General features: G+C 30.1%; 1 protein-coding gene across 1 annotated transcript in view; it reads left to right on the top strand.

The window, feature by feature from the left end:
* The window catches only part of LOC107450069 (acetoacetyl-CoA synthetase), a 45,816-nt gene that overhangs the window by 19,473 nt on the left and 7,758 nt on the right, over positions 1–18,585 (top strand). Inside the window, exons 2-13 of the mRNA XM_087168313.1 lie at positions 1,197–1,325; positions 2,442–2,545; positions 3,958–4,075; positions 6,423–6,533; positions 8,628–8,725; positions 10,419–10,533; positions 12,717–12,798; positions 12,883–13,036; positions 14,715–14,792; positions 16,235–16,424; positions 17,063–17,185; positions 18,225–18,338. Coding sequence (XP_087024439.1) covers positions 1,197–1,325; positions 2,442–2,545; positions 3,958–4,075; positions 6,423–6,533; positions 8,628–8,725; positions 10,419–10,533; positions 12,717–12,798; positions 12,883–13,036; positions 14,715–14,792; positions 16,235–16,424; positions 17,063–17,185; positions 18,225–18,338 — 1,416 coding nt within the window. The remainder of the gene's footprint in view (positions 1–1,196; positions 1,326–2,441; positions 2,546–3,957; positions 4,076–6,422; positions 6,534–8,627; positions 8,726–10,418; positions 10,534–12,716; positions 12,799–12,882; positions 13,037–14,714; positions 14,793–16,234; positions 16,425–17,062; positions 17,186–18,224; positions 18,339–18,585) is intronic.

Genomic DNA, 18,585 nt, shown 5'->3' on the forward strand with positions numbered 1-18,585 from the left:
TAATTCTGATAATGTAATAGATTTTTCTTAAAAATTATTAGACTGTTTTTTACAATTACGAAATACCAAAATATATTTTTGCTGGTAATTAGAGCATCCAAAAAATTTTTTAAGAAAAGGGACAGTGGTGTCCCATCTACATCAAATGGTGAAGAAGGCTGAAATTTAGTTGACTCCTTATATGTTCCATGTCCGTTATTTTTTTTAACTTTTTTTTCATATTCTCTGAATCTACCCAATTCAAGAGTTTTACATAACATTCGTTGGACAAATGTTTTTTTATTTTTCTAGATGGTAGGAGTCTTGCAAACTTCTGGTGAAATATATGAACCTATCCCCATTCAGTAACTTCTGTAATTTTATTCTGTAATTTCATACATTTTAAATAAAATTCCGAAAAGCGAATTTTGGTCGTTATCGTAAATTTCCATTTTAGCAACTTTTCTAATGTTGTTATCACTTCGTATTTACTTGAAACTGTATTTTCAGCTCTTAGAGGAACGTCTATGAGTTTTGAATAGAAGTGATGCATCATCTTTTTTTTTTAGTTTTGAATTTTCGGAAATCATTGTAACTAGGATTTTTTGTTCAGTAATATTTAACAAAATGACTTGCTATTGAAAGGGATACTACATTACCTGAAACGTTAAAATTTACTAATTAATTACCTTATTAAGCGCTATCAAAATGCCCTACAAGCAGTAGCACTCTGCCTACAATTTTCATTGCAATAAGCCTAATGAATAGTATCAGTAGTTTGCTAGAAGACGAATTTTTCAATTATCCTTAAGAGATACAAACGCTGTCTGGTTTACGATCATTAAGGATTAAAATTAAAGCGTTAAAACTATTATAAACTTGTCTTTTGAAGTAAATGAATGCTAATTTCATCTGTCTACAGAGGTGCCAATTTAAAAGTATTTTTCTTATTTAATTTCAGTTTATTAGTTGACAGATTTTTAGATGTTTGTACATATTTTAACAATTATTTTTCTTGTGTAAATTAACTATCGAATTCTTTGAAGCTAAAAAAATGTAAAGATTTGAAAGGTTAAGTAAAAACATAAGACTTTGAAAAAAGTAGTAAAACCTAAAAAAAAGGCAGGCAATTTTACTTGGCCTTTGGATGCTTAGGTAAAAACTTTAAAACTCTACTAAATAAGTTTTGAAATAAGACTTAGCTTTGTTTCTTGCAGCCAAAGGAAAGAAAGGTTTAGTTGACATCATTCAAGCAGGAACCAGAAAAATATGGGATAAAAAAGTCCCTGGAACACAGATGGAACAGTTGCAGAATGTCATTCAAGACAAATATGGAGTCAAATTTGGTAATTATTTAAATTATGATCTTGTCTTCCATTTTGATGTAGATAATTATTTTTTATAAAAGTTTAAGACTTATTAAGAAAATGAGACAATGAAAATTCAGTTAACAGAGGCAAAAACATATCTTGTAAATGACTGAAGATATAAAAACTCAATTAAAGAAAGTGGAAGGTTATAAAAAAAATACAGTTTGCTTCAGGAGTAAACTGTAACTGTAAGATTTCAAACTAACCACAACTTTTTACAACAGAATGGTGCAGCTTGGATCAAAATTAACATTTGCCATAGCAAATATTTTATTTTAAACAGACCTAGATGCAACAAAAAACACTTTATAGTTTTCCAGTCTGCACCCCATCTATTGACAAACTTTGAAATTAATTTTAAGATTTAGTGAGCAGATCCCGCTCAATTTTTTTAATTCATTTTTCAAATCGTCGGAATGTAAATCTTTATTGTTCTTAGCATTCTTAATTTTTTTATGTAGTATAAGATATATGAATAAGAAAAAAATAATCCTTCTTTTAATGCAGAATTCTTTATTCTGAAAAGAACTCATAGAACTTAGATTTCCGAAAGAAAAACATTTTTATTTTTGCCTTATGCCGACTGGCTTGTGTAGGGGTTCGGAAACTGCTCTTGCATCAGAAAGGCTCTGGGTTCGAATCCCGGGCAAGGCTTAGATGTTCTTTCCTTCTCTGTCCTTACTGTGGGAGCAACGTTGGCCCACTTAATATGGTGCCCTTGAAGGAGTGGCCAACAAATCTGCCCTTCAGATGCCTTTATGACGTAAGTCATTACCCAGGCGGGCATTGGAAGAAAAAAAAATTTTGCGTCATTACTCCTTTTTTTTATCGAATTCATACTTTGCTGGATGTTTTTCATTTCATTACAAAACTTATAACTTATATGTTTTTATATATAATTTGCCAGTTAGGGGCAATGAAGGAAAAATAAAAGTTAAGTTTTATAAAGCTTCGATATTGCTCCAGAGAAAAAAAACCGAAAGGATTAATTTTCAACCTAAGAAGAATTTTTGCCCCGTAGCATTGCAATGTAACTCTGATTATATACAGCTTTTACCAATAAGAACCAATAGAATGCTTTATTTATTTCAGAAAACTATAGAGATTTTCACGAGTGGTCAATAAAAAACTATGCACAATTTTGGGAAGAAGTTTGGAATTTTTATGGAGTGATTCATTCAGAGCCATATAATGAAGTAAGATTTCAATTAATTTCAAATTAATGGTAGAGTTGATTATTTACCCCTATTACAATATGTAAATTAACAGATTACGAATTTCTCATACTCGCCTTTTACTTAAAAATGCATTTCCTTCACAACTCATTTTAAATAAGATTGCATCAAAGAATTTTTATAATACAATACTTTCGTTTTGTATAAAGTTGCATTGTTTATTTGAATTTAATTCTAAAATTATTCATAGAGAGTAAAAGCTAACAACAAGGTGGGAATGTCGCTACTTTTTTATACTATAAAAAATGTTGGTGTTTTTGCCACCATTTTTATTGTTAAAGGTTAACTAAATACAATTTGAAGTATAGAACTGTAGTTATCGTGCAAAAAATTACATAACAATGTCAAAATGACAATTGTCGGATAGAATTAGTGAGGTTATATTACTAAACGACACCCGGTGGCTGAGCGGTGGCGCTTCGCATTGTCGTGTCACAGGTCCCTGGTTCGATCCTTGGGCTTGGCAAGGTTGACTCAGCCTTTCATCCCTTCAGTGGGTCGATAAAATGAGTACCAAGCATGCTTGGGAGGTAAACACTGGGTGTTCCGAATTGGGCTGACCACCCTATCGGAACATCTGCTCTTGCACCTCAGAGACTAAAGGTCAAGAAAACTGGGCACAGTAGGTCTTGGCCCTCTATGGGCTGTCGCGCCACTGAATTTAGTTATATTACTAAGCATAGGCTTGTGTCTTAAACGAAATGTTTTTGCAATGAAGCCATTAAATTTATTATAATGCACTGAAAATATTTGCTGTCAGTAAACAAGACAAATGAACGATGAATATAAAAAAAAATTTATTACTGCGCAAAAATAAGTTTTAAAAAATGTGGCTACATGCTCTGTAAAAAAATTTTTTTACATCAACACCAACTGTACAAAATTTCTTACAGTGCGCGAAAGAATGGGAAAAATTTGTAATTAGCTGCCTTTTTTTTTTTTTTTTTCTGACAAGGAGAGGAGAAATCAAATATACCGAAAAGCTTCTTACTTAACATTTGAACGCTTCCAAAATATATATATATATTGAATGAGCAAGAGGCAATTTATTGAATAGAGAAATCTTTCATTTACCATCAGCTCAGAAATGATTTTTCAAAAATAAAATGAGCTTCCTGATTCTCACATTCGAACTTTGACAACGAACATTTGTCATTGCATACAATACCTAGGTAAGGTATATATTAATTCTCAAGCTTCATACTTTGCCTGAAAATGCCAGGCATTATATTAAATACCAACATTTTCGTCATTGCTGAAAACCTATACCTTTATATGCCAAACTGATTTTCAATGTTTGTCGACTTTGACTAGACTTCATACGCAATAACTGTTTGTAAATATTTTAATGTATTTTGTGTTTTTTTTTTCAGGTAGCCCGACGTAAAGGAGATTCTCTTATCGATATTGAATGGTTCAGTGGTGCAAAATTTAATTATGCCGAAAACATTCTCCGATACAGAGATGATCACGTGGCTCTCATATGCGTCAGTAAGTCATGTCTTCATCTTTATTGTTCCAAAGAAAATATTTTTCGGGCAATACCTCTGAAATTGAAAAACAAATATTAGTTTTGTCTCCAATTAGCTGCAATATCTCAAGGATGTAGTAGGTCCTGAACGCAACGGTTTGACGTCTCTTAGGAAACCGAAGCGTTAATTTGGAATTTAAATTTCAATATATTTCAATATTATGTAAATCTGGACTTTTTATAGAAAAATGTCTTTGTGCTAATACACTGAAAAAAGTTTTCGTGTGGCTTAATATCAAAAATGGTGTTAAAAAGGGTGTATACCAAAGTAATGTTCCACTACAACAAGAATTTTCTATTATACTACTTGGTGTAAAGTATCCGCAACCATTTTCTGCATTAAGTGGCACAAAAATTTATGTAATTATAGTAAAATAATATACGCATAAGAGTCAGTAAATCTATGATGAGGATACAATATAAAGTAAGAATCATTAATTTAGAATGATATCTACACTAATTTTCAAAATAAAATTAGTTCGTAAATCAAACATGCGAGTAGCACAGAGATAACATTAAGACGAACTTGAACAAGTTTTTAACAAAATGAAAACTGATAGAAATTATGCATGTTAAAATCACATAATACAGTTCACAGAGATTTAAAAAATGAAACATAATTATCCTTATTACACAATTTAAAACATACATACTTATTTTGAACGACGAACCAAATCATTCAATCAAATCTTGACTGAAGTCTTGCCGACTGTTTCTCGATCACAGATGCTAACCTCTGGTGATAAAAAATACAACCACAGAAAACAAAAAATATACACTACAGTTTTTACAGTTTTGATTTTTTTATACTGTATTTATATTAATAGATGTATATAGGATGTGAAATGTGGATGCATCTTGACTGAGAACTCAAAAACTTAATATGCAACGGCAAAATACGACAATGGTGGTGAGTGTGGGTAATAACTGAGAAAAATGATTAAAGGTCGTTGTAATAAAAAGAATAAAATATTATAAAATGCGTAAAAATTTTGGAATTTTAAAATTTTTGAGAGAATTAGAATTTGAATTTGATTGATCCTAGGGTTCTGGTGACTCTTCAGACCTACCCCTATACAAATTTACTAATCAAATAAATCCCGGCATTTGAAGAGTTTATCTAAAATTGTACGACTATTTTGCGTTCCAACCTGAAACTTTTTAACACTCACTTTAAAACTGAGTGCTAGATAAATGTGTTCCTAAATTTTAATTTCAAAAAGGAAAAAAAACTAATTTGGTTAAAAAGAGAAGCTTGGAGAAACATCCTTTTTTTAATAGAGGATTATCATTTCTATCTTCTTTTGAAATAATGCTTTTCAGTATATGACATTGTTGTGAGTTTCTAACAGTTATTCATGACTGTTTTAGGTTACGTTTTACCCACCTATGCCTAAACTCAAATTTATCGTGAAAGTCTATAGAAAAAAATATGCGAAAATAGACTATTATGTCTTTAATATTATTAATAATATTAATATTATTTAATAAAATTATTTTGATTTTAATAATTTCTGTCTAGAGGGAAAAATGTCATCAAATTGTCAAATTTCTTAAAAAGTTAAATAATTTTTACATTTTTTAAATATTAGTCTATTTATGAGTCCAAACAGTTATTTGCAGTAAGATAATGCGTAGCATAATATCAATGCTTACTTCAAGTCTGAAAGTACTGAAATTGGGGCTTTCCTTGGCAAAAAAGCTTCAAGATCCTTTTCAAGAGAACAAGCTTATTTTCTTAGCGAAATAAGTCAGTTGCTTCACTAGATATGTGAATATTGGGACTACTCATAAATGAACACACAAAAAAAATCTCTAGAATATGGCATAATCCAAATTACCTATTTAACAAAATGGACATAACTCAAAATGCGTGTTTAAGGAAATGTAACACAGAACAAAGAATGCTTTTTGAAAATTCAACCCAAATTTTAGTAATTAAATCAGGTATTTTCTTACTTTTTATTTAAAATACACATAAACATATTCATTACGAAGCTTAGTCCCAGACTTCGAGATCGGATTGGTTGAGAATATTACAGAAGTAACTATTCAACTCTTCGTATTGAGACCTTTAAATCAGGGTGCGGAATTTCCACTTGCCAGATCGTTATTGGTGAACAAATATTTAGGGATAGCGTAGTAAGTTTTATCTCATAAAATATTTGGTTTCATGACAAACTTCACATATTTTAACTAAGGATGTGAGTTTCTAATTGACAAATATTAGAAATGAAAAACAATAGTTTCACACTTTAAGAGGGAGATTAATTAATACATAATGGAAAATTTTTCTGATCGTTTTAGCGGAGGATGGAGAAGAAACAAAAGTTACCTTCGCCCAAATGTACGAGGAAGTGAGATTATACGCTGCTGCCTTCCGCAAAGCTGGCCTTCAAAAAGGAGATAGAGTGGCTTGTAAGTAAAAATTAAATCCCCCACTATTTAATTAAATTTTGTTTGCAAATATACTTAATCAGTGAATATTTTTTTTCTTGCATAGGTAATCTCTAATCAAATTGTTAAATTATTTTTATAGCACGGAATAATATTTCAAGCTTGTTCTATCTCAGTGGTTTCCAACTTACATGAGGCCGGGGGCCACAATTAAAAACACCAGTCAAATGGCGGGCAGCAACTTTGTCAAAATTTTATACAGAACTCTTTTATGTTTGAAGAAACATGAAATATTACTGTCAGATTTTTATCAAATTGCTCAAAACAGAAGTATTGAATTACAAATAAAATAAATATTTTCTTGGATGCAAAACCTGAAAAGTAATTTTTTTTGCACCGTTGGTATGTTAAATTTCACAGAAACGAAGAAATTAGGATTTTTTTCTTTTTTTAACGAAAGAAAAGTATTATAAACCTAAATAAATTTTTACAAAAATTGTCTGCAAAAAATGTCGACTAATATATTTTAGTTCGCGGGCTGTAAAAAAAAGCTTCGCTGGCCACCAGTTGGTAACCACTGTTCTATCTCCATTTAAAAGAACACTGCCCTAAAATTTCCACTATTCAGACAATTTTCTTGCAACTCTAAGCTAAAACCTATAAAAATGGCAAAATTATTAACGATGGAACGGGCTAAGTCCAGTCCTGAAACTCAACAATCCTAAGCTTGAAAAGGCCTTAATTTTTGGGTTTGGGCTTTATCTTTGGCATTATTTTTTTCTCATTTTGTTGGAGATAAAAAAGAATGTTTTAATTACTGTTTAATCGCTCGAAGAATAAGTGCTGATCGAGAAAAACGTCATTTACTTGATATACATATTTAATAATCTTAGGGTTCAAAAAGCTCATAAAGATTTTGGTCTCGGATTGAAAGTCCCGGATATCGGGCCTCCAAAATTAAGACTGAATTTATGTCTAAAATAAAGATTTAATTAAAATAATTATCTGAAAAAATTTTAAAGAAGCAACACCATTTGCTTGAACAATATTGAAAAAGACAGAGTATGCCAACTTTTGCCTTAGGAATTATAAAAAAGAGTCGTTTGTGGTAAATATGTATATAACTGTGCAAAACGAAATGCCAAACAAATCATCTTATCCTCATTAAAAAAGTTTAAAACAGTTTGTTATGGTTTATAATTCGCCTGAACTCAACATCGTCAATTAATAGCAGTGGTAATATTTACTTGATATATTTCGTTTTTAGTTACTAATGTTTATTGTGCTAGATAAGTCACCTCTGTAAGTCACATCTGCGAAGCCTGGGGTTACCAAACTCACTATTATATCAAAAGGTATAAATTAAATTATTCGTACATATTTATGAAAGGATCTTTTTGGTGTTCCCATAGAACTAGGAACACAGTAAATTTTAACATATTCTGGAAGTTTTGACTGTACTTTTTTTTATCAGTTTAATCTTCTCTATAAATTTTTCACATGACGTATATTTATTTCGGTTAAATTGATTTTCAATTATTTCTCAGATGATTAATTGACTCTTCCATGGAAACTTTTAAAACTATTGATAATTTAATGGTGGCTTCAAAAGTACAATTTTTACTTTTTTATTACTTTCATAATGAAAAAAAATATTAAAAAAGCAGTTTCAGTGCAAATTTTAAAAAAATGTGCTTAACCTGCATTGAGGGAATATGCGATACGTCTTTAATCATTTGGGTTAGTTTCAACACTTATTTCTAGTTCTAGGAGAATATTCTCAAGCGCGCAATATATAATATTTATTATTAAAATTACATCATTATTGATATAATTTTTAGTATATAATATTTAATATGAGAATGATATTATATTAAATATGATATATTAAATATAATATATCAATATAATATTTACTTATTATTGTACAAATAAATATGATTATTGAACCTGGAACTAATGTTCGCATGCTGCTCCCACAAAATCTGTCTATTCTAAATATTATTTCCACAAATCATGTTACTGATAGAATAATGTTAAACAAGCAGTAGTTGAAAGTATTATCTTGTGACTAATTAAAAATTATTTGATAAAAGAAAATGTTTTCCGTTGCAGGCTATATGTCTAACAGAAAAGAAGCTGTTTACGCCATGTTGGCAGCAACAAGTATGGGAGCCGTGTTTGGAGGACCTTTACCATTTTACGGTGCTAAGGTAATATTAAAGTAATAAATGATATAAACATATCTCATGTCTCTATTTTAACTAAAATGTGTGCCGTTACACTTCTTGTTATATCCTTTCCTCCCGTGTCACAAACCGTCACAATTTCCCGAATGCCTCCTGCTAAGCGTGATATTATTTGTGTATGGATTTATTTATTTTTTTTTGTCTTTTTAATTCATTCCGTTTATTTAATTACACGTAATATTTCACTACTAGAAGCATATTTCAATATTTTGGAGCTTTTACAGAATTTTGTCTGTTTCTCAAGTTGTAGTTGTAATTCTTTATTTACGTCACACTGAAGTTGCACATTGGGCTATTTTATTTTATTTTATTTTATAACCGTCGTTGAACAGCCGGCCCAATTTTTTGGGTTTACGGCTACTAATGTTCAGCTCCGTAGCCTTGTAATTTTGAACCCAATACAGAAGACAAGGGAACTCCTGGATCAAGTATTGGGAAAAATTTTGCCTTCGTGGAGGACTTTTTGATGGAGCTAAACCGCATTTGCGTCACATGGAGAGGAAGACCACGGGAACCTCCCACGGCTAGCCCGACGACAAGGGGACTCAAACCCGTGATCCGTCTACCACTGAGGATATTTCACGTCAGCACCGTGGTCAGAGCAAGCCGGATGCGGAAGCACATTGAGCTATTAGCGACGGTCTGGGAAACCTCCATGAGGATGATTCGTAGATATGCCATCACAGTTTTGATTCTCTACAGAAGGAATGGCTCGCACGCTTTTCTAGCCCGACGACTGGTGGGCGAAATCGAGCCTTTTACGGAAGAACGGTTTTACGAAGACCGAAACCGCGTACCCTCGGTCGCATGCAGGCTGATCAAAGATTAATTTTGAAAATATCTTACAAAGTATTCTTTGAAAGTTGTTAATATCTACATTTGCTGTACTTAAACTTTATTTCGTCCATGTTTAACCAGTTATAGGGTGATTTTTTTTCTAGTAATATTATATTGAAATACTTTTGGGGTTGATATTTATTTAGAAAAAGTAATTCATTTAGCTCATTCCCTAAAATTAATTTTATTTTCAAGGCTTTCTTTTCTTTTTTTCATGGAATTTTCAAAATACTGTAAACCTACTGTAAAGAATTTACAGTACCTACCTACTGTACAGAATACCTACTGTAAAGAATTGGCCATAAACTTGAACTTACCCTCAAGAGCTCCCCAGCGTTAATGTCTCTCATCTTAACACTACACCAACCTTTACTGTCACCCACATTTATGTAAAAAAAATCCTTCACTGCAAATTTTTTTTTTTTTTTTTTTTTTTTTTTTTTTTTTTTTTTTTTTGTATTTATTAAAACATTAACAGATGGTCATATAAATGAAAGGTTTGAAAATAGCTTGAAAAAATTTTTAAAAAATGGTGTAGAGTATACTTCCAGCAGCTTTATAAGAGTTTAAGCAAACTTACGTATAATAACAGTAATAATCCATTAAATAATTATTATAAGTATTTAATTGATATCTATTTGTTTATTATTGTAAGTATTTAATTAATATCTATTAAATTATTATTATAAGTATTTAATTGATATCTATTAATTTATTATTATAAGTATTTAATTAATATTTATTAAATAATTATTATCATTATTCATTGTAAGCACAATTTGCTGAAGTTTATTAATCTTTAATCTTTATCAATTAATAGGCTGTTTCTACAATCATGGGCATCATGAAACCCAAGTTTCTCATCTCAGTTGACAGATTTCAATTCAACAAGGATGAGCTGAATATATTAGAGAGATTACCCGAAATCGTCAACGGTTTGCTTTCAATGTTTCTCTTTCTTACTACACCAGCGGTTCCCAAATGGTGTTTTGCGGAACCCTAAGGCTCCGTAGAAGAGGGGTTCCGCGAGTTAGTACTTTTTACAACGACTGATGAGTTTTGAAACCTCAGATTATATTTAAAGATCCCCCTATATTTCATAATTTATTTAATCTTGTGGTTGTCTTTATGAAATTATTACAAGTAAAATGCCAAAGAGATAGAAATGGCATTTTTACAAGAGAATAATATTTCTAATAACAATATATTGAACAATTATGAAAAAGGGGAGTATTTACAAAATATTGCATTAGTATTTTTCAATTAAAAATAAAATAACTGATATCATAAATAAAAAAAATCTGTTTCCCTAATAATATTTTCAACGCAGTTCTTTTAAGTTTTCATTTCGAAGTAAACCATAATTTGTCTTATTTTAATCATTTTTAGCTTATGTATATACACCAAAAACAAATTCATAACCAGACAAGATAGTACAAAGACTTCAAATTCCAGACATATAAAACATAATTTAAGATTATTAATAATAAATAATTAAAAATCTTCATGCCTCTAATTAAATATTTAAAAATAGTTTTTCATAGTTTATAACGTTCACTATTATCTTAATAAACTTTATTTATTAAAGTCGGGTTTCCGCCGAAAGAAGGTTGATTATTTAGGGTTCCGTAGACGAAAAAAATTGGGAACCGCTACCTTAGCCTTAGACTATTCTTTGACCAGGGAACAAAAACTTTCAGTATAATAATAATTCAGTATAATTTCATAATTTGACGTCGCGCAACCAAAACTGTTGAAAAATTTTTTGTGTGGTGTCGCTGATGGCTGAAAAGTTTTATCGCTTGATCAGAGAACTCGTCTATCCTTATCTTATTTCTTTTTTTTCCTTTTTTTTAACTCACTGGGTGTATAGAAGATAATTATACCTTGCTTTTAAGTTTGGCCATGCAACAGCATAAAGGACATTTGAAAAATTTTATTATGTCAAAAATCGTTAAGTAATTTTCTTCATGATTCAAGTTTTAAACATAACTCACAGCATCAATCGCAGCCTTCAACATGCAATCAGTACCAGCACTGTACCAGCATAAACATGTCATGGGAAATCGAAATATTGGACATTTTAATGGAATCGAGGAATTGAAATGAATCTACATGAGAGAACTGTGCTTCATTTCTATCAGGAAATAATGAGTCCAAGTCAGGTCTCAGTCACGATTTTGCATAAAAATTCAGTTTTTACTGGTAAATAACGATTCAGAAATTCAAAAGATTCAAGAAACGTTGAAATGCAGGGTTCACGATCCATTTGATTTTTTTTCATTTAAATAAAAAAATTATGATTATAAATTATGTATTAAAATAGTTATAATATTATAATAATTATTTAAATAAAACAATAATTGGTATGACTTAAATAAAAAATCATACGAATTCAATTTTTAAATGATTCTATCGAAATTGACACACTATTTATTTTCAGATTTTTTCCCAAACCCTTTATACTGCCACCAATAAATTTTAGTGGATTTTTACCTTTTGCACATGAGAAACAAATCACTGAATGGATTTGTAATTTATTTTAAATGTTGACGACGCAACTATAATAAATAACTAATTACTAATTATAACTAGGTGTCAAATCTTCTTTTGTTAAAGCCGTTATAAACTACTAGCAAATACCTGAATTGCTGCAATTTTATCTCCACAAAATATCCTTCTTACGAATTATTTTTCAGAAGCAGATCCCAGAGATTTCAAAATATTAGAATGAAAGGCAACTCTTAACAGGTTTGAAAATGCTGAAAGCATTGCAGAATATATTCAAAATAAATAAATACTAACAAGCAACAAATATCATTTTTTTTAAAAAAATGGTATTTGGAGCTTTTTTTTATTTTATTTTGGTTTTTATTTGTGCAGCCCAAAGTGTAAGAATCGGTTTGATAGAAAAATAACAAAGCTTCACCAAATCAATTGCCAAATTTAAAATATTCTTGCATAATTATCAAATTTGAGAAAATTAAAGAAAGTCTCGTGAGGTGGGTTTTGTTCTTTTAAGGTATAAGAAACAATTCTTATTAGTATGAAACATTAAAAGTTTGCCACGTCTGAAGTAATTGCTCAATAAGTATTTTCTTTATGCAAATTTGTACAGGAAATGAATGCATTGAAAAAGTCATTATTGTTCCCACCAAAGAAAGTTCCAAATTAAAAGACATCAGTGCAGTTAACAACAGGTAATTTGCCTTTTAAATACAAAGCAACTAAATTTAAAATACTAGCTTTTCTTCTTGTTTTAAACTATGTATCCTATATTCTAGCTGCTTTTTGGATGAATTTCTCGAGGGTGGTTTAACTCCAAACGGTGATATCCCCGAATTGGTCTTTGAACAATTTCCATTTGACCAACCTGTCTTCATCAATTTCACCTCTGGCACCACTGGTTTGCCGAAAGGACTCATCCATTCCGCAGGAGTAAGCTATAAATACTCAGAATAAATTTATAAAATAATGAAGATTTGACGATAGTGAAGACTTAGAAATTAATGGGGATGTATATAATCAAAAATGCATCCGACCACGCGTTTAAATAGGTCTTTACAAAAGTTCTAATATCCTTACGCAAATGAAAATTTTCTAACTAAATCTTGGCCGAAGGAAAGCTATCATGTTTTTCTAAAATAATAGTCCTTAGTCCTTTTTGCGCTCATATAGTTTTTAATTTGTTTGAAACCATTTTAAATCTGAAGCAAACTATTGAAAATGTTTTAATGGGACAATTGCAAGTGACGTATTGTGGGTATCTCGATCCTGATTGGATGTTGAAACATGGCATTTTTCTACGTTAGCTAACTGTTCTTTCCATTCCATTTCGATTAAAACAAGACCATCAAGTATCAATTCTCTTAAGTGGCACATTATATATTCTTTCACAAAGATTCTTTCTCAAAGATTACAATTCTTTCACTATATATTCATACAGAGATTTAGCGCAAAGCCAGGCACGCAGCCATGTGGAACATAAACAAACTAAATATGCATCGAAGTTGCCAGGTACACAAAACAAAAATATAGCACGGTTAGACTAAAATACATCAACAAATAATAAATCTAAGTTAAGTAAAAGAAATAGACGAGAAAGAATTATATTTCAACTAATTCGATGTGCGATACAGCACTGTATTTAATTAACTTATCATTAATTAACATTCTAACTTATGTAGAGAAGCTTAGACTAACTTTAATACGCCATTTTGCTGATAAAGATTATCTGGAGCTGATGTCATAGGTTACATGTGTGGATATGGGTGGTCTTCTTCTTCTTGGAGTGCAAGTTCCCAATTATGAAACTCTCCTTCAAAAAAAAAGTGCCGTCTATCTGTACAATTAATTATATGGAGAGAACACTTAACAATTACTTAGTAAAACGTTAAAAAATAATGTTTTTGACAAACAAATAACCCAAAAATTAAAAATTAGGCTAATATCCAACAATCAAAAACTGAAATTTGAGGTTAGGGGCTTTAAAGCCCTATGTAAATTCTAGGAAATGAGGGAGAACATCACTACTCGGAAGCTGGAAACCAACTAAAGAATCGTCCAAATCGTCCTTGTTGCCACTGAGGGCGAACGATAAAAATTATTATGTTTCAATAATCAGCGTTGCTCTTAATACTCTAGTACTCTTATTGCTCTTTTACCTAGCGTTGTTTTAACTGATTTATATATTTTTGATTAAAAATTATTTTCATATTAATTGTACACTTAATTTTCCAATAAAACTAAAAGAAAATTCTATAAATAATCAATTTTTATACTTGGTATTATTAAAATTAAAAGCATAATATTATGTTAATTCCATCATTAATCATATGAATGACTTTTTCAGTTATAATTAAACCCTTTTATTCTTGCTGGGAAAAGAAATCCTTTTGTGCAGATATTGCAAATACCATTTATTTGTAACAGTTATTTTTTAAAGTACTTAAAATTAAAGGCATACTATTACTGTATTTTCAGCATTAAATACATAAATCCTATTGTTTTTCATCCTTTCAATTATACTTAAAACTCATTGCGTTCATTTAGTACATTTGGTACAAATCTTTGTATTTATTAGTTTTGATTTCAACTCATGAATGCATACTTTCAGACTTTCCTTGCTCTGTTTAGAGATTTCGGACTACATTGCAACTTGGGCAGAGATAATGTCACCCTAGCTATGCAACCAGTAAGTAAATATTTTTTTTTAACAAAAAGAGTTTTTTTTTTCTTACATGTTTTATAATTGAGTTACGATTGATATTCGGTCTTCCATTTGAAGTGTAATTTTATAATTTTGATTCAGATTCAGGCAGATTAATATTTGAAAGTATCTCACTTTGGATCATCTAGATCAAGGGTTTCCAACTTACACGAGGCCAGAGGTCGCAATTAAAAACACTAGTCAAATGGCGGGCCGCAACTTTATAAAAATTTTATTTAGGACTCTTTTATGTTTGAAGGAACTTTAAATATTACTGTTAGATTTTTATCAAGTTGTACAAAAACAAAAGTATTGAGTTACAAATTAAAATAAGAAGTAGATTTTTAGAAATATTTAATTGCATATTAGAAAATTCTGGTTACAATAACTTTAATGTGCACCTATGTATTAAACAATTAATGTGCAACAGACTTCAAATTGTCTAGATATAAAACTTAAAAGTATTTAAAACCCATATAGATTTTTTACGAAAATTGTCCACAGAAAAGCACAACTAATATATTTTAGTTCGCGGGCCACAAAAAAAGGCTTCGTGGGCCGGATGAGGCCCGGGGGCCGCCAGTTGATAACCACTGATCTAGATCTTTAAATCCATGTTAAGGTTGGGTGGCTCTCAGAGGAAAAAAAAGAAAAAGTAAATGAGGAAAATGAAATGAAAAAATGAAAAGAATAAAATAAAGTATGCTGGATATGGCATAATCAAAATAATATCTAATGGCAAAACACTAAAATATTTAAAAGCTAATATCATCAGTGTCAAATTCATAAGAGTAAAAAATTTGTTTTGGAAGTATACAAATAATATTCACTGTAATGTTACGCCATTTATTGAGAATTTTTAATCATATGGATTTTATGTATTACGACAACAATAACGTTTAAAATTTGGTTATAAATTTTTACGATCTATTAAACTATGAACCTTCTAAACCATTTTAATATTAGTAACTAAATGCTCGAAATTTCTTTTCTATCATTTCTAAACAAGCACTGTCGACAAATACATCTTCGTTAAAAAAAAATTGGTTTAATGTTGCGTAGAACCCATTATACGATGCAAGTTTATTGTGACTTAATAAAATACTTAATTGCACCGTAATCGAGTCATGAAGTTTAAGGGTTGCGATGGTTAAAGTTAAAACGATGTTAAGCTTTCAACGAATCTGAACAATATTACGACTCAACACCATCCAACCTTTTTATCAGGCAAATAATGTAAATCAACTGTTCTTGAATTTTTTTTTATTTAGTTATTTTTCTCGTTGTCGATTTATCAAATATGAGCTCATAATCATAAAGACCATTAAAGTTTGCAAAAAAAAAAAAAAAAAAAAAAAGAATTTAAATTTTCCAAGTTATAGAGAATTAGAAGATTTACTAGTAAGAACTTCATTCTTATTTTTTAGGTGGGATGGAACTTGTGGAATTTGTACATTGGTAATTTGGCACTTGGGACCACTCTTCTGTTGTATGACGGACTGCCTACTTTCTTGTCTAAGCATGCTTTCTGGGACATAATGGATCATTATAAAGTGACATTTGCTTTCCTCGTGACCAGCATCATTGACACATTTGAAAAAGAGGGATTTTTACCTGGTAAATAATGCTTGCTAAAGAGTAATGTTAGTTAACTTGGAATCTCAGCATAAAAACCGTTTAAAAGATTCGAATCCATCGGCTTAGCTTCTGTTGAATATACTAATAATAAAATATACTAATAAAAGATCTCTAATTGAAAGATTTGCAACTTACTTTTCTTTTGTTCCACATAAAAATATACCAAATAGAAAGTTTTTGCTCTTTTGCGAGAGTTAAAGAACATACGACAGACGATTAGTAATATAATAATAAATATTATTATACTACTCTGCACCTCTAAATATACTGCAATATTCATTGTACGATCAATTAATGTTAATGATTATTGTACTCAAAGTTTGGAATACGCTTGAAAACTTATTTTTCGATAAATGAAACCAATAAACTAAAGATTTATAAATTCTATAATGAATTAAGCCTACTTTTATAAGTTAAAATTTAAACTGTTGATAATATTATTATTTATCTAATTTTAAACTTCCTCTGAAATCAACTGAAGTCAACGTTTTATTTGCTTATTGCAATACAAATTCATAACATACACGAACATCAAATCTCATATTCAACTCGATTTAGAGCTTTCAGTTTATGAAATAATCTATAATTAAAACAAAAAACTATTCTTTTCATTTTAGCACCTGACTGCAAGTTGGAACACTTGAAGATGATCGCGGTGGGCGCCAGTCCGGTGAAACTACAGAATGTGGATTTTCTTCTTCAAAAAGTGAAACCAGATCTATTTGTGGGTTGTTTATATGGTATGTTTAAACCTTCCTGCATAATAAACGTTATTATGTGTCTAAGTTAATGTCTGATAATTTACTTAGCGATGCAATAATTTATCTGATTGTGTCATAAAAAAAACTTCAGAGAACTTTTTAAACTACACGAATCTAAATCTGCAGCCTTACATTCTGAGAAAAATCAGTTCAAAGCATAAGACGCAGCTGTGTAGCAACCGCAATATGGTGTTAACTTGAACCATGCTTGTCATGTTTCTTAATAACCATGCAGTCAAGTTTAGGAAGGTATTATAATATGGTTCAATTTAGCACTACACTATATTTGATCAATAGGATTTTAAGCTCGAAACATATTTTATCTTTTTCAGTAATTAACAATAAATATTTTTAAGAAAATGTGTTTTTCTTTGAAAATATACTTTAAGAGCTCATTTATTTAAAATGCTAACTATTTCAATGATTCCAATAAAAGTTTGAATTTTATCATTTGAAATTAGATTAATTAAAAAGAATGTAAAAACGTAATGCAATTAAACTCAGTTTTTTCAATCATTGCTAAATGAAATAATAAAAAATGGTGAATAATTTTTTGCATGGAACTATTTTTGTACAAGCAAGTCGCAAAAAATATTTGTTAGTCAAAAAAGTTAATTATCCAGAGAAATGGCAAAATATGCAAAAAATTGAATGAATATTTAAAGGCCTAAACTTTGTTGGAAAATGAAAACGGCTGCCGCCTCCCCTAATTTCTTTTTTTCTTTTTGTGGGTCAAAAATTAGAATTATTGGAAATAAAAGAAGCCTTGTTTATTCAGAGAAAGTACCTTTTTGAGTCTAGTTTCGCAACTTTATATTAGTTAGTACTAACTTATTAGCAAATTGAAATCTTACCTTTGACCCAATACAATTAAGTTTAATTCCGTAAGAATCCAATATTTAGTTTAAAATTGTTCAAGGTGATATTTTCTCGCTTTCTTTGGTCCATTGTACATTTTTTTTTACTCTGTACCACTGTACTCATACACTGCACATAACCTACGAATTTACTGTTACAGGTGCAACAGAAGTAATTGGTGTATTTTCGGGATTTGATTATAACAGCCCAGTGTACAGCTCTGAAATTCAGTGTCCAGCATTGGGCGTGGACATTAAAATATTCGACGAGGAAGGTTAGTAACACTTTTTAAAATATTAACAACTGCGCCGTTAAGGTGATCAGATTTCGAAACTATGATTTGAGGATAAGTCAACGGAGCATGCTCAAAACATTTTGCGATTTCAAGAAGCCCATATATTTATGAAAAATAGTAATTTATATGAGCAGCAAAGATTTTTTTTAAATTAAGAACTAATATCAATTACAAAACCATCTTCATCCAACTACATTTCACTACCTAGCAATTTTGACATATTATA

Source organism: Parasteatoda tepidariorum, chromosome 1 (assembly GCF_982258835.1).
Source record: "Parasteatoda tepidariorum strain Cologne lab strain chromosome 1, Ptep-v5.0, whole genome shotgun sequence".
Taxonomy (NCBI): Eukaryota; Metazoa; Arthropoda; class Arachnida; order Araneae; family Theridiidae; genus Parasteatoda; species Parasteatoda tepidariorum.